Raw genomic sequence first — 15,066 nt, forward strand, 5'->3', positions numbered from 1 at the left:
AATTCTAACAAGAAAAATTGATTACTAAACAAGTGTTAGATGAAGTGATCATGGTTGTGTCATTATAGTAATTTTGGTAGTTTTTTTGTAAAGGATTAAGGACTTGAAGTTTCTTGATCAATACGTGGTTGATTCAAGATGGAAACATTAAGGGTTAGGGCTAGGTAATGCATCAAGTGTAAATGGTCGAGGTTAGCTCGAGAATTTAGGATTTCATCACTTGTCTGTCTGTCGTGCCCGTGCAGGATTGTTTACCAATGATAGGGTATGAGACACATCATCAAACATGCGTCAGAAGTATGGATGTTAAACGGGTCGAACTGCTCATCTGCTTCGCCGCTCGGCTCGTGGACGGATTGGGCTCGAGCCGAGCAGAGACTCAAGCCCACGAGTCAAGGCTTGGCTAGTCGAGCCCACGAGCTCTTGTAAAAAAATATGCAAATTTACAAAAAATAATAATAATAAAATAAAATAATAAAAAAAAGAGTAAAAAAATGTACAACGTGGGCTCATTAAAAAATATTGAAATTTACACAAAAAACAAAGTCAAAAATGTGCAAATTTATAAAGAAAAAATTAAAAAACTCACGAGCTTGCGAACGGCTCGTGGGCTCGACTCAGCCTCAAGAGCTCATGGGTTGAGCTGACCTCGGCTCGTCTTTCATGAGCCACGAACTCGAGCCGAGCTCGTGGATTAAAGGGTCAAGCCGACTCGACCCATTGTCATCCCTACTCAGAAGGATGTTACATTGCTCATAAACTTCTACTTTATTACTTTAATGGTTATTGTCATCTAGCGCCACGTGACAATCAGCTAGTGAGGCACTTCAATGTTGGAAGGCAAACATCTCATCCATAAAGTTGCACTAGTATGAAAGGATTATTCTCTTTGTACCGAGGGGGGTTTACCGAAGCATTTACCCCCTTCTCACAAACACACGGGCCCCGCATGTATTTAATAATGTCGAGCCGTGGTCCCCACTTTAATGATGTGAGTAGGGTGTAAACGGTTAGATAAATCATTATGTACGTGTAGCACGGTCCAGTATGAAAGCTCCCCAATATTGTCCTAAATACCTTAACATATCATGGGAATGTTATAATACTTAAGTTAATCACGATTTGTCGTTTCTTTATTAGTAATAAATTGATGGGTGGAACCCATATTTATTAATGATTCAATTCTCTATCTTTTAGAGCGAATAGATCTCGATAAAAAAATATTTATTCCTTCCATAAACAATTATTATATCATGGTCGTATTACTGACAATGTGAGTTGAATGTTAAAGATTCGACTTTCCTACTCAGACTTGCAAAGAGTGCTGAAGAGATCTCTAGAGAATGTGGTAATACAAAAATGGACAGCGTCCAAAATTTATTAACGATTCGATTATCTATATTACAAAGTGGACAGATCTCGACAAGGAAAAATAAATTTCTTTCATAAACAAGCGTAATGAATCATGGTTGGACCATCATTGTAAATCTTGTAATTTTCTAGCAATAGACATGGTTCGTGAAGGGACCTAAGGTGTAGAGTTTCTTAGTCAAGATTTGATCCATTGGAGATGGAAACCATCAAGCCGTGTTAAGTAAAATGTCAAGTGTACACAACCTATTAAGATTTAATTGTTCCATGACGCGTTGTATATATACAATGATGTCAACATGCAGTAATTTTATCCCCCCCCCCCCCCAACACACACACACACACAAATGATATTAAATATGTATTTTTTATTTTATGACATATCTATTGCCATAACCTTCATTCTAGTCCTTTTTCGTTGTATCAATAATATAATTCTTTTTCTTTTTCTTCATAAAATAACAACACAAATCAATTTTTAAAATTTAACTTGACTAAATATTCAATTCTTTCATTTTATCACGTTCAATATCAAAATTCTTTTCTGGAGATAATCTTCTGGGGCATATGACGATTCTTTCACCATTTGGGGATTTATACAAAACTTCCACCCCGAGCACACGCAATGGAACCGTAGTCCTTAAAATCCTCTAAAATAGAAATAATTATTTCAATAATGATAGCTGCAATATTTTTCAAAGAGTTGCATTAACAAACATTCATCAAGTAATGCATAATACTGTCGTGTTCCTACTACATTTTTTATTCTAGCAACAAAATTATCGAACGTAATGGAAATTTGTTTGGCACCAAATTTTCAATTTTCTTCAAATGAATAAAGACACCTGAAATTCATTTTGTTGGAAAATAGGGGTAATGGGTCACCCATGTCGGGTGATCCAACCCACAAGATTTAAAAAGGTTGGGGGGAGTGATTTGAATTTGGAATTCAAATCCACAACTCTCGAATAACTACTTGGAACCTCCATGTAGAAGTTATGAAAATGAAAAATTGTAGCATGAAAAAAAATTGGTGAAAATTCGTATGAAAATTAATGCCAAAATTGAAAAGTCTCTTGAAGCATATTTTTGGCATTAAATCTCACAAATATTGGCACTTTGATTGTGGATAATAATCACATTCGATGGTGATCAGGATTGGAACCATTGGAGTACTAGAAAATGCAGATTTTGATAGTTGGATAGTAAGGTAATTCAACCACACAAAGATTTTGGAATTCATCATTTCATATAAGTTTCTTGACCCGAAATTCATATGAAAGTATGCTGCAATTTCCTACATTGGTATCAAAGTCATAAGGTTGAATTCCTTGTAGTAATTCATGCTTAAATATACCATTACATGATACAATTTAGATTATGAATCTTGTATGCAAAATTTTGAAACCTTATATGATATTTAGTGGCATCATTTGATAATTTATTGCCATTTAGCCACTATATGGCATCTTCAACTTGTACATAATTAGTATGATTACACAACCACCTTCAATTAGTCACTACATAACTTGGTGGGGGCAAGTCTTGCGTATTTTTTCACGTGGCTTTGGGTAATCAGCGACCATTGACTATGGCCGCGAAAAAAAGAAGCCTTCAAGGACCATAGAGTGGTCGCTGGGTAAATAAGGATTTCTTGTAGAACTTTTTATATTGGTGAATTATTTAAAAATTATTGAGGAGCAACAAAGAATTGATCCAACCAACTATGACTTGGTTGCTGAAACATTTTCCGTAAGAGTTTTAAACGAGTTAGTACCATGAGTCCACGAAATATATGGATAAAAACTTTGTTTGACCAATTATAAACAATTTATAAATGATAACTAATATGTTATTCTGAGCCTAAAATAACAATATTTTGCTAGTTCTTTTGACGAAATATATCATAAATTGCTGCGTTTTAAGCTAAACAGATAAAGTTCAACGACTGAACAAAAAGAAAACATGTTAAAACAAGTGAAATCCAAAAGACAAGCTACAAGTAATCCATAGATAAGATAGGCGATAAAATGAAGATCGAAGATGCCAATGTTTTAATTAGATACAATTGGAAGATAAATGTACAAGATTACAAGAGAAAAATGTTAAAATGAAGCAAAATCAAAGTTCGAGGGCTAAAGTGGAATTACTAAAAAGTTGTGTCAAACCTTACAATGAAAATTCGAGAGTGATTGGGGTCAATTGGATAAGAAAAGAAGTCAAATGGATGAAATATAGTTGAAATATTATCACATATCAACTTTCAAGCGAAAAAATTATACTCCAGATTTTCAATCTCTGTTTGAGACCCATTTTTAGCATAGTAAACATCTATATTGAAAATTCTATTTCAAGCAAAATTGTAGCCATTTGGGTTATCTTTCTAACCCACCTTGAATCGTCCCAATCAGATATTAGGTGAGAAATGTATGACCAAAATATTGAAAATTGTTCGACGGAGGAAAAGCTTAAACTATGCCATCGTATAGTTCAAAATGCTCGTGGTCGCATTCAATCCTACAGAGAAAATTTTAAAATTCAACAAGTAATCTATATGGTAGCATCCCAATATACTATGCAACTGCATAGTACAAGATTTTGACCGAATCTCAGGTTTCCTTATACAATTAAAACTCTACTTAGCTAGGGTTTGAACGATATCTTTGACCTAATTTCAAGCTATATAAATATCAGAACATTCTATACGCATGGATGAGCCTCTTTTATACAAAAAAAAAAAAAAAAAAAAAAAAAAAAACAACTCAAGAAATAGAGAGAATCATATTGAAAAAGAAGGCAAATTCATCTTTGTGACAGTGGCGGACCCACATGGGGTCATGTGGGGTCAAATGACCCCACAGAATTTTTTGAGGTTCCATTTTTATTTTTATTTTCAGTAGTTGGAAACAATTGCTTCAACTCTAGTCCAGAGAAAAATATAAAGTGCAGTCCGTTTCTTGAATCTTCTTCTTCGAGTAGTTGGAAAAAGTCCAGAAAAGCTGCTATTCCACTGCCAATTGCAAGACTAATTTAACCCATTTTCACTGACATATTGGAAGAAACTAGAAGGCAAGTCCACTGACATTGTTGAATATAAATAGGAGTCTCAGCCAACCATTGTAGTGTATGCAGAGGGTGAGAAGAGCAGAGAAAGAGAAAGAGTGATAAAGGAGAAGGAGTTCTGTGAGAGAAATTGAGAAGGGCAATGAGTGGAGAGAATTTGCCAATATATAATACAGAGTGAATGGTAGTGAGATAAGAGAAAAGCAAATATGGAGAGAGAAGAAAGAATTGAGGGAATAGTTAGAGAAAATGGGATGAATGTATTGTGTATGTGAGAGATGGTATGGCAGTACAAAAAAAGTTGTATAGAGACATATTTCGTATAATTCCATTTTGTTGTATATTTTGTAAATAAAATAATATTTCTTTGAGTTTTAACCTAAAAAATATTTGCATATATTGTTGTTGTCATATATTATTTCGCTGTTGCATTCATTGGATATCATACATTTGAGAATATCGTAGATGGCAATATTCTTCTTTCAAGTGAAAAATCCAACTGGGTTGTTGCAATGGCAAACAAGTTATTCATGTAGTTGGAAGCTATCGGGTGATTTTTTATTTTTATTCTTGAAAAAATCTTGTTCCAATTTATTCATTGAGTTATGTGTTTTTTTGTTTTTTTGTTTTTTTATGTTTATTCATCTTTAGTTTTTCGAAAACTCAATTATAAGTCGTGTCGATATTTGATGTGATAGAAACTTGAGGCATCAAGCAAGGTCAGGAGAAGACACTCCAATGTCAATGAGTAAAGCCCACCGCCTTGTATTGCTTGAGTTCTGCTCAAGTATTCTTAATTTTTGACCCCACAGTAGAAAATGTCTGGGTCCACTCCTCTTGTGAGAGATTTCAACCAAGGAATTGCGAGAAAATTATTGAACATAATTCACACCAGGAAGATTGCACAAGGATTAGAAGGAAACTTCCAGAAATATCAAGATTTTATCGAAATAATTCAAGAATTCAAGATTTTTTACTTATTATTTAAATTCTGGGCGATGTTTATTAACTTTAGAATGTGTTCTTATAATTTCATTATGCTTGGCTAAACTTTTAAATTCTAGAATGAGATGAACCCTTGTTGCGAAGTTTTTGGTTTAAATAATTAAATTAACGTTAATATGCTTGGCTGTTTGGATGTTTATCATTGTTTAGTTTGCTTTTCAATTAATTGGTCATTAATTGAATTATTTGTGAGTTTTATTATCATCAAGAGAGATAGTATGATCATCAACACGTAGTGATAAACATTGTAAGGTTCGATAGAGAATAGAGATATACTTTATATGCTTTACATGATTTTTAAAGATGTTTTAGCTCATTCAATGCATTTATCATATTCGCTTCTTTCACCGAGAGATAGAAAAATCACATGAGGGGAATATATTTGATAACTATCAAGAGAGATTTTCAATTAAAATAGTAACATTGACCAACAAGCATGATTTCGAATTCTCAATCTGAATTGTTGAACTAAAAATTGGGTAGCAAGTGAAATTCTATATCTTAGCAATATATCTCACGAATTTGATAAACTTTTACTTTGCTTTTAAGTTACTTGATAATTTAGATTTTGATTTGCTACAACTCTTTATTGTTATTTGATTAATGGCATTAATATTTTTAACTCGATCAAATGCATAGTTCTCATGAATTCGACACTCTACACATTATAATATTACTTGCTCACGATTCCTTTCATTTTCGGGTTTTCAAATGGTCAATAGCCAAACAAATGCACATTGCATACAAGAAGTTTCGACTTTATCTTTCACATTATGAGACAAAGGGGTGCCCTGGGTCGGTTTATTTCAAGCCTAATTCAAAAATTGAAACCTACCTAATCGATTTGGGTTAGTTGCAATCCAAACCAAATCAAAAAAATTCGAAACAAATGGATCGAGACCATGTTTAGTTATTGGTTCTTTCGATCTCAATGACTAATTTTAGCTTCAACCCAAATCAATTAACAATCAAAAGTTCCAAGCTAAATCTTATTTTCAACAGTAATACAACATCTCAATATAAAAGAAAAATAAAAACAACTATACAACATAGTTATTCCCATCTTCTATCCATTTAATACATTGTAGAAGTAGAAAGATTTGAAACTTGAGATGATGTGAAAGACTCGAGAAACAAATGGAGTGATGACAATAATGGCTAGAGACGTGACGAAGATGATGGCAAGAGATGAGAGGTGATTTTAATGTGAAGGCTAGGATTCTCTTCATTTTCCACACAAAAAAAAAGGTTGAACCACAACCTTGAGGGCCCCCACCTTCCCGCCCTTAGAGTTTTGTGAAGGAGGTAAATTGCGGAATGTGCCCCCAACAGGTCAGGAAACAAGAGCTGCCTGTATACTGCGTCTTTCTTTTCATTTTCCTTCAGAAAAGAGGTGGAGAGTAGAGACTTTAATTTCGATTTTTCAAGTTCTTTAAGATAAAATTAAAGTTTAAAACTTGAAATGATAAAATAAATAAATGAAAATTCTAAATAATTATTTTGGGTCAAGTCTTGTTGGATTGGTTATCCAATTAACCCAAGCCAACCCAACTTGACCCGATGACTTTACTATTGATGTTTACGTTATCCAAATTTATTCAGCCCAATTAAAAAACCCAATCAAAAGCTATATGTATAGCTCGTTTGGTATAGTTAAAAAGTCAATTAGAATCAATTTTCTGACCGTTATTTCACTATTACAGTCGTCTCTTTTGAATTCTTATCTCACATGTAGGATCCACCTTACCCCCCAACGATCAAAAAATCAATTATCAAAATCCCTATCAAACAAGCGCTTACCTAACCCATTCAATAAACCAATCCCAATCAAAACTTCGATCAGCGGAAAAAGGATAATCGCCTATCAAAATAAAATCACAATGTAACCCTAAACATCAAAGCTTCTAAACAGACCAAAAATCTGGTTGCCGCCATGTTCGAAACCCGTTGTCGAAAAATAACTCTTTTTCTTCAATTTGTTGTCGAAAAATAATTCTTCTTCTTCAATTTATAGTCTTTGACTACTGTGTACCGATACGGAATAAAACATACTCAAATACCACCTCCATCTCTTAAAACCCCCACAAGAAAAAGAAACAGTGGACTACGAGATTAATAATGTTTCGTGAGAAATAAAAAATTCAATACTAAATTGGGCAACTGTTGAAAAGTTGTACAATTTTCTATTTCTGAAAAGGCAAAAACAATAAATTATGCCAAAAAAAAAAAAAAAACCTAAAAAATGACCATCCTCCAACACAAATCCCCCAATCCATCTCAATTGACAGCACAAGTCCAACCAGCCACCACCACTTTTGTCACGGCTCCATTGCCGTCAACCACATCCATAAACTTGCTATTATCTGTTCAGACCGAAATTTCAGTAGGTCACTTGGTATTCTTTTCTTCTTCTAATTCATTGAGGAGAAACTTCGATTTACAATTTTGGTTCCTTCTTTAATCTGGGTTTGATATGCATATGTTGAATCATACATTTTTGTTGTTGATTTCTGTTGACACACTAAAAGTGCAACCCAAATCGAATAGCCCAAGAAATGAAGTTCAATTGAGAAATTCCCAAATCAAATAGCCCAAAGAATGAAGCTCAATTGGGCAATTCAGGATAAAGGCCCAGACAGGGTTATTAATGAATGCAGTGGAAGCCCACCAACACAGAAAAAATCATCACCCAAGTTTGCAAGAAGCCCAAGGTCTAAGTGAATGGAATGTCTTACAGTCGCCCAGAGCGATGACCCCATTCTCGCCCATACCTTCGAATTGCCCAAGATTTTTAGCAAACATAAAATGTTATGGTTATCCAAAAATGTAGTTATCGAAGCAGTTATTGAATAACATTATCACATTCCACGATTCAAGGAGCCCAATTGAAGGCGGTTGAACGACAAAGAGGAGTGGCAGCAGCAGTTAGAGACGGCAGTTCTACGACAAGTTAGCCACCATAAAGAAAGTTGGTAGTTATAAGGTAGTCAAGCAGTTTGTCACGAAGAAATTATCAAAAGAATATAAAAGGAAGAGAAGACATAGAGAAAAAGACTCCGAATCAAACACTCTCAAACAGAGAATATGTAATTTCAATTTCTTAATTTAGACTTAAACATTTCTTTCAGTACTCGTGTGCTTGCGTCCCTTAGAGGCATTTTGTTTAGTTCCAATTGTAAATCAATCGTCAATAAAACACTCTTTTTTGGGACTTTGTCTCAAGAGGTTTGTTCCTTACACAATCGTCTGATCCCTTTTTAATTGTTAGCGATTACCCGCGCAAAACAATTCCATGGTTAAGCAATGCACAAATGTGCCTATGAATTTCTTTGGTTTAGATATACATGAAAGGTGTTAATATTGGGTTTGAGTAGTGCTATTTAACTTTACTAAGGTTGCAACCACAGTTTAGGTGGCGCTAATACGACATTAATTGATAGATAGAATTAAATAATCCATTTAATTTCACATTTTATTTAACCTATCATCTAATGCCACCTATATTGGGGTCGCAAATTACTCATTGAGTTTAAGTCCCTGAATGGTTATTTTTGTTCTCCTTTTTCACCATCTTATTTCTTTTATGCTATTTCAAACAAGTATATGTTTAAAAAAATGTTGAACCCCAACCTTAAGGATTCCTCATTGCCCCGTCCCTAGAACATCATGAAAAAGGTTAATCGAAAAATGTACCCGAACAGGTTAAGAAACAAGAGTTGTCTGTACACCGGTGCCCATAAAAAGTCCCAATCATGCTTCATAGTATACAAGGAAGTAAAGGAGACGTCCTGCCTCTTCATTCCTCCTTCTATGTGAATTAACATAGAAGATCAAAGTGGGAAAATTTTGATCTCCAAGTTTCAATTTTGAGATACAACAAGGACAATGTCCATAGGATCGAGCAAATTTTATTTGTCGAAACATTGCATTAAATGTTGAAACCCGAGGCTAGAGCAAAAGAGTGCAAAACAGTAAAATGAAATTCAAATTGAATAACTTTTTATTCGACGATGTTTTTCATAAACTATGGTCAGGGTGGAGACAACGGTCAATGGGGTCCCATTTTTTATTTATATTTAAAAATATATCAGGTAGACAAGGTTTCAAATGCTCTAGAGTCTAGATCACAATCTTATATTTCCTTTTTAAACGAATTTATTATAAATTATGATATTGTATTAGACAAAGAATTAAGCCCCTCTTTAATAGTCTTTGAATTAATTTTTGTTTTCAATGTACTCATTTTCAGTTACACATTCACACAATAAAATATTTTATGTGTAAATTCAAATTTTATTTTCCTACATTTTAGTCTCACATCCTTTAAAAATTCTATATTCAAAATATTCTTTTTGGTAAACAATGGCAACCAAATAAGTAAATTGTAGTTTTCTTTTTCATTTTCTGTTAATTTTTTAATTAATAATAAAACTTCGATGATTCAAAAGTATCCAAAATTTAAAAATTATTTATAAACGATCTAATTTCATTTTCAATTCAGGAATAGCAATTTGAAGTGTCAAAATCGAAAATCACGATAAATCGAATCGAATGGGGTGAAAAAAAAGAACCGATAGTACAATATGGCGGACATGGTATTTGATTTTAGTGACCCGGTTCGAAGCGGGGCGGGTATGATATTTGCTCCGTCCCCCACCCCCGAACCGATTACCCATTATAAAAATATATTGGGCAATTGGGCTTTTCATCATTCTTTTTATTATAATTTGTTTAGCTCAAAATTTATGGCCCATTACTAACCCATTAAGTAACCTAACCCAGTTATCACTTACCCACTAAATACTAACCCTACCACAAAGAAAATTGAAATCAAATTCAACAAAATATTAGCCGACAGCCGTCTTCAATCGAGTCTCTGTAGTGTGTCCCCAAATTTTTTAATTCTCCACATCGTATTCTTTCTTGCTCGCCATCGCCATCCCCAAATAAGAGGGTGTTTTTCTTCCTCTTCCCATTTGCTAATTGCTGTAATCTGTATCTATTTTTGTTTTTGTCGAGAGTATTTGATGAAATGTGATTTTTTTTCCACATAAAAGATGAATTTAATGAATTTAGTCTGCCGAAATATATTAAGTTTTATTGCTGGAGGAACTCAATGATATGCACTTTGAATACAAGAATAATCAATGAAAATACAAGAATACGAGCAAGTTATTAAGCTGTTGAATTTACTCTACACCAGATTGCAGGAAAAATCTTTGGAGGCTTTACAAATAATTTTTAGAATTGTTGAATTTAAACAAAAATATGGGAATTCAACTCAAATGTCATTAGTGGATTTCACTCAAAGAGGAACAAGTAATGTAAGATCTTTGGCTGCCAAAATTCTTTCTCAGTTCAATGTACTTCAAGACCAGTCTTCGTTTTTTTGATTGTGATATTGAAATGAGGGTACATATTTTTATGTGGATATTGATTGTTTGCATTTTCATTTGGGATGTTGTTCACTACATTGACTTAGTATTATATTTTTGTTTTCATTGACTTTTTTTGCATAATTTTTTTTTAATTTGACGGTTGGATCTATAAAAAAATAATTTATTTTCGTAGTTATGAATGACTCAAATTGAGATATGAATCAAACCAAACCAACTTACGTGGATATGATGCCGTTATGGTGTGGCCAAAAAATTTATAGTTCGATGATGATTTTGGCTGAACCAACCCTGAACCGAACCGTTGTCAACCCTAGTTCAATCACATAATAATCATAAATATTATTTACTTATACATCTCTTATTTCTTTTAATTATAAGTCATTGTTTGAGCCACATTATTTTTATAAGAATGTAATGATGAAAAATGTGTGATTAAAAAAAAATTTTAAATTTGTGTGCAATATTATTCTATTAAGAAATGTGTAATATTAAACATGAGTGAAATAGTATTTTTTTTTGAAAAATAAAGAAAATTTTCGATTTATATGTAATATTATTTATGAAAGATTGTGTGATTGAAAATAGGGGAGAAAAAAAAAGAAATAAAATGGGATAAAAATTAATGGGGTCAAACATGGGCTTGGAAACAAGAAAACCTACGTGGCAAGCATTAGCCGCCTCAGCATTAGGGCTGGCTACACCGCGGTAACAGGCCCACGTATCTCCTGCACTATTCGGATGAAGATTAGAAATTGAAAAACTCAACCACGTAATCAGCTTTGTGCACAGTGATAGGGCACGATCATTTTTTGGACTCTGAATACTCTCTCAATATTTCTGTGGGCAGTCAGCTTTGAACCCATTGCTGGAGAAAAGGTGTGTTAATCTTGATCTTACTCGTGTTCATTAATTTTATGTTCTCTTTGATTTGATGTTTAAATGGTTGACTTGTTTACTTTTTTCTCTATATATTTATCTATGCATTGTTTGATTGTGCAAGTGATTCAGAATTTTGGATGTGATTCTGTTCATATTTTTGGATCTCTTGGTAAATAAACGATGGATTAGGAATTGATTTCAATTGCAGATTTTTGGAGAGGTAAGTATATTAATTTGAATTTTCTTTTGTATTAATTTATTGGGTTTTAGAATTTTGGGTTTCAATATTCAAGGAAAGGATTTTCTACATAATTGCTACAGCCATATGAAGCTTTAACATTCCAGTTTTACAAGATTTCGGTGAGGTTCTATCGCTGAGTAAAATACCCTTTTCAAATTCATCTCAAAAGTAAAACATTTAGTTTGAATATCTCATTCATAGGAAGAATTGAAATTTGAACGTAATTCTTTGCTTGTTGATGAGATGAGATAAAATCGGTACCTGGGATTGCGTCAACCTTGTTTTCATTTAATGAATAGGATACCACAAATTAGAGTTTTTCTTCTTGTGTTTGAAAAATGGTCCTTTGCAATTGTACCCTTGATCAAGCTTTTGCTGGTGATATGGTTTTGGCAATTTGAATTCAAAGTTTTAGGTTTTAAGTAGCCATGTAATGGAGAATCGGTGATTGTGAAACTTTATGTCCATCTTCTTGGTGAAATATCAGGTATTAGGGTAATACAACGAATTGTGATATAATTACCACAACTTAGTGTTTATCTCGTTGTGTTTGAAAAGTGTTTCATTGCAATTGTACCCTTGATCAAGCTTTTGCTGGTAATATGGTTTTGGCAACATGAATATAAAGTTTTAGGTTTTAAGTAGCCATGAAATGGAGAATTGGTGATTTTGAAACTTTATGTCCATCTTCTTGGTGAAATATCAGGTATTAGGCTAATACAACAAATTGTGATATAATTACCACAAATTCGTGTTTATCTTGTCTTGTTTGAAACATCTTTTCTTTGCAATTGTACCCTTGATCTAGCTTTTGCTGGTAATATGGTTTGACAACTTCAATGTGATGTTTTAGGTTTTAAGTAGCCATGTAATAGGGAATTAGTGATTGTGAAATTTTATGTCCATGTTCTTGGTGAAGTATGGGTATTAGGAATAATACAATAAATAGGGATAATGCAAAAAATTGTGACATGATTTAAGAATATTCTTAGCATTAGCGTGGTGGTTTTGCGTGGGTAGTTGTTTCTCTATATGAATGGGATTGATTCTAATCCTTTGGCATGTTTAAAACATTTCTTTAGAACTTTTCCCAAGTGTTCCTGAACTCATGGGAATTAGGGGAAGAGACATTAACTTTCCGTTGTTGCAAGTTTCTATTTGTGCTTGTATACATTTTACTATATTGTGTAAAACCAAGTACCTTGTCTGAAACTCTAAGCTAGGAGAGTTTGTCGCTCAGTTCTAATTATTTTTGGTGAAATTTTAAAATAATTAAAGTTATCTAGCTACATTTTATCTCCAAACATTTTTGGATAACTCAATTTTTTCTTACTTTTAAGTGGAAGTTATGCTTTTTAAATTTACATGTCCATCTGGTGAATGGTAATATCCAGTTATTTTTGTGTGATGCCTGGGATTATCTGTTGTTTTAAATGGACATTATGCCCACTCTTAGAATCTCCCGTTTCTGGTGTGCACAAAAGAGCTCGATGGAAAACCAAACTTCAATGTTTTTCACTCGCGTTTTTTACTTGCTACATTTCTTTATCTTGGTGCAGAACATAAAGGGATGGTTAGAGCATATTCCCAAGAACACACTTACAAGCACCCATGGGAACGAGTCACGGCAGCATCATGGCGCAAGTTTGCTGACCCTGAAAACAAACGCACTCTATCACACATCCTTGAGGTTGACACTTTGAACCACAGGCTGGACCCCAGTTCCGGGAAGCTGTACACAACTCGAGCCATCACTATTCATGCTCCAGGACCATGGTTTGTTCGCAAGATCATTGGTCAGGATATCTGCCACTGTGTTGAATCAACAGTCGTCAATGCACAATCTCGGTCAATGCAACTTGCAACCCGTAATATCAGCCTCCAGAAGTTCATTGAAGTGGAAGAGAAGATCAGATATGAACCCCATCCCGCGAACCCAATTGACTGGACCATTTGCAAGCAGGAAACGAGCATACGGATAAAGCCCTTGTCAACTCTGGCATCAATGGCAGAGAAGATAGAGCAGAGATGTGTGGACAGGTTCCAACAGAATAGTGCTAAGGGTAGAGAAGTTATGGAGAGGATCTGCAAGTATCTTGAAGCTGAATCCCGCGGAATTTCTCTCAGATCGTGATTTCTTGCTCTAATACGGAAAAGAACTGCGTTGTAGACTTCTAGTTGTAATAGTCCAGCATGTGGAGAATGTGTTCTAAAGTAGAACTTCATTGTGTATCTCTCCGAATCATTAGCTATGCTTTCTTAAAGGAATGAATCTTGGAGGTAACATAAGTAACAAATAAAGATACGTGGGCAGTTTCTGATATAGCTAGTCGGCTAGCCTTGTGATGTTTTGACCCCTACTCCTAACGAGAAAATTGGCAATATTTTCAAGGATAATTGTAGCAGAAGTTTCGAATCTTTAAAATATTGATAGACTTTTTTCAAATATTTCATTTGTTGTAGTCGTCACTTCTAATCTTCAAAGACGTTGCATTTGAAGTCCTTTTGGATGTTTTTCATCTAAAATTCTGTCAATTGATCAGAAAAATGATTTTGACCACATTTTAACAATTTTTAAGGGACAAAATGGTGACTTTAAATTAAAATTAAAATTAAAATTAGAAAAAGGAAAAATAAAATTGGTCTTCTTCGTACCCTTCCCTAACCCACCGCCCTGCATTCTCCGGCTAAAAATCTCCTAGTTCAACCTCACCACCACGATCTCCTACGGCACAACCCACATAACAACTCAACTAAACCTTACTCTTTCCGCCAAAAGCCCCAACACAAAGGTGATATTTTGCTACAATCCCATGCCCATTATAGTGTCATCTAACCAAGTAACCATATCATCTGGTTCTTTCAAAAATTTCACCAAACACCATTTTCTTAAACTACCAATTATTAGACAGGGACAAATTGAATTTATTGAAATCAGACCTGAAGAAGAGAGATGGGATCCCATTACAGATTGTGGTGGACACGATGATAGGGGTGAAAATGGAAAAGTTGAAGACAAAAAAGATCGGGATCAGAGTCAGTGTGATGGTATTCGTGGATGGGTGCAAAAGGGCTAAAATCTTGCCTTGGCCAATACTTTCGATGCAA

At 34.0% G+C, this 15,066-nt stretch overlaps 1 protein-coding gene across 3 annotated transcripts; it reads left to right on the forward strand.

Moving 5' to 3' along the window:
- The first annotated feature begins 11,553 nt into the window (after positions 1 to 11,553).
- LOC111396763 (protein slowmo homolog) lies at positions 11,554 to 14,355 on the forward strand. 3 transcript variants are annotated; one of them, XM_023023264.1, is made up of 3 exons: positions 11,554 to 11,714; positions 11,839 to 11,937; positions 13,518 to 14,355. In XM_023023264.1, exon 3 carries the CDS (start codon positions 13,529 to 13,531, stop codon positions 14,090 to 14,092), a length of 564 nt encoding a protein of 187 aa, XP_022879032.1. In that variant the 5' UTR covers positions 11,554 to 11,714; positions 11,839 to 11,937; positions 13,518 to 13,528; the 3' UTR covers positions 14,093 to 14,355. The 3 variants fall into 3 exon arrangements, with proteins under 3 accessions (XP_022879032.1, XP_022879033.1, XP_022879031.1); XM_023023265.1 differs by having other exon boundaries at positions 11,847 to 11,937; XM_023023263.1 differs by lacking the exon at positions 11,839 to 11,937 and having other exon boundaries at positions 11,564 to 11,714.
- Positions 14,356 to 15,066: the final 711 nt, after the last annotated feature.

Source organism: Olea europaea, chromosome 7, assembly GCF_002742605.1.
Source record: "Olea europaea var. sylvestris chromosome 7, O_europaea_v1, whole genome shotgun sequence".
NCBI lineage: Eukaryota > Viridiplantae > Streptophyta > Magnoliopsida > Lamiales > Oleaceae > Olea > Olea europaea.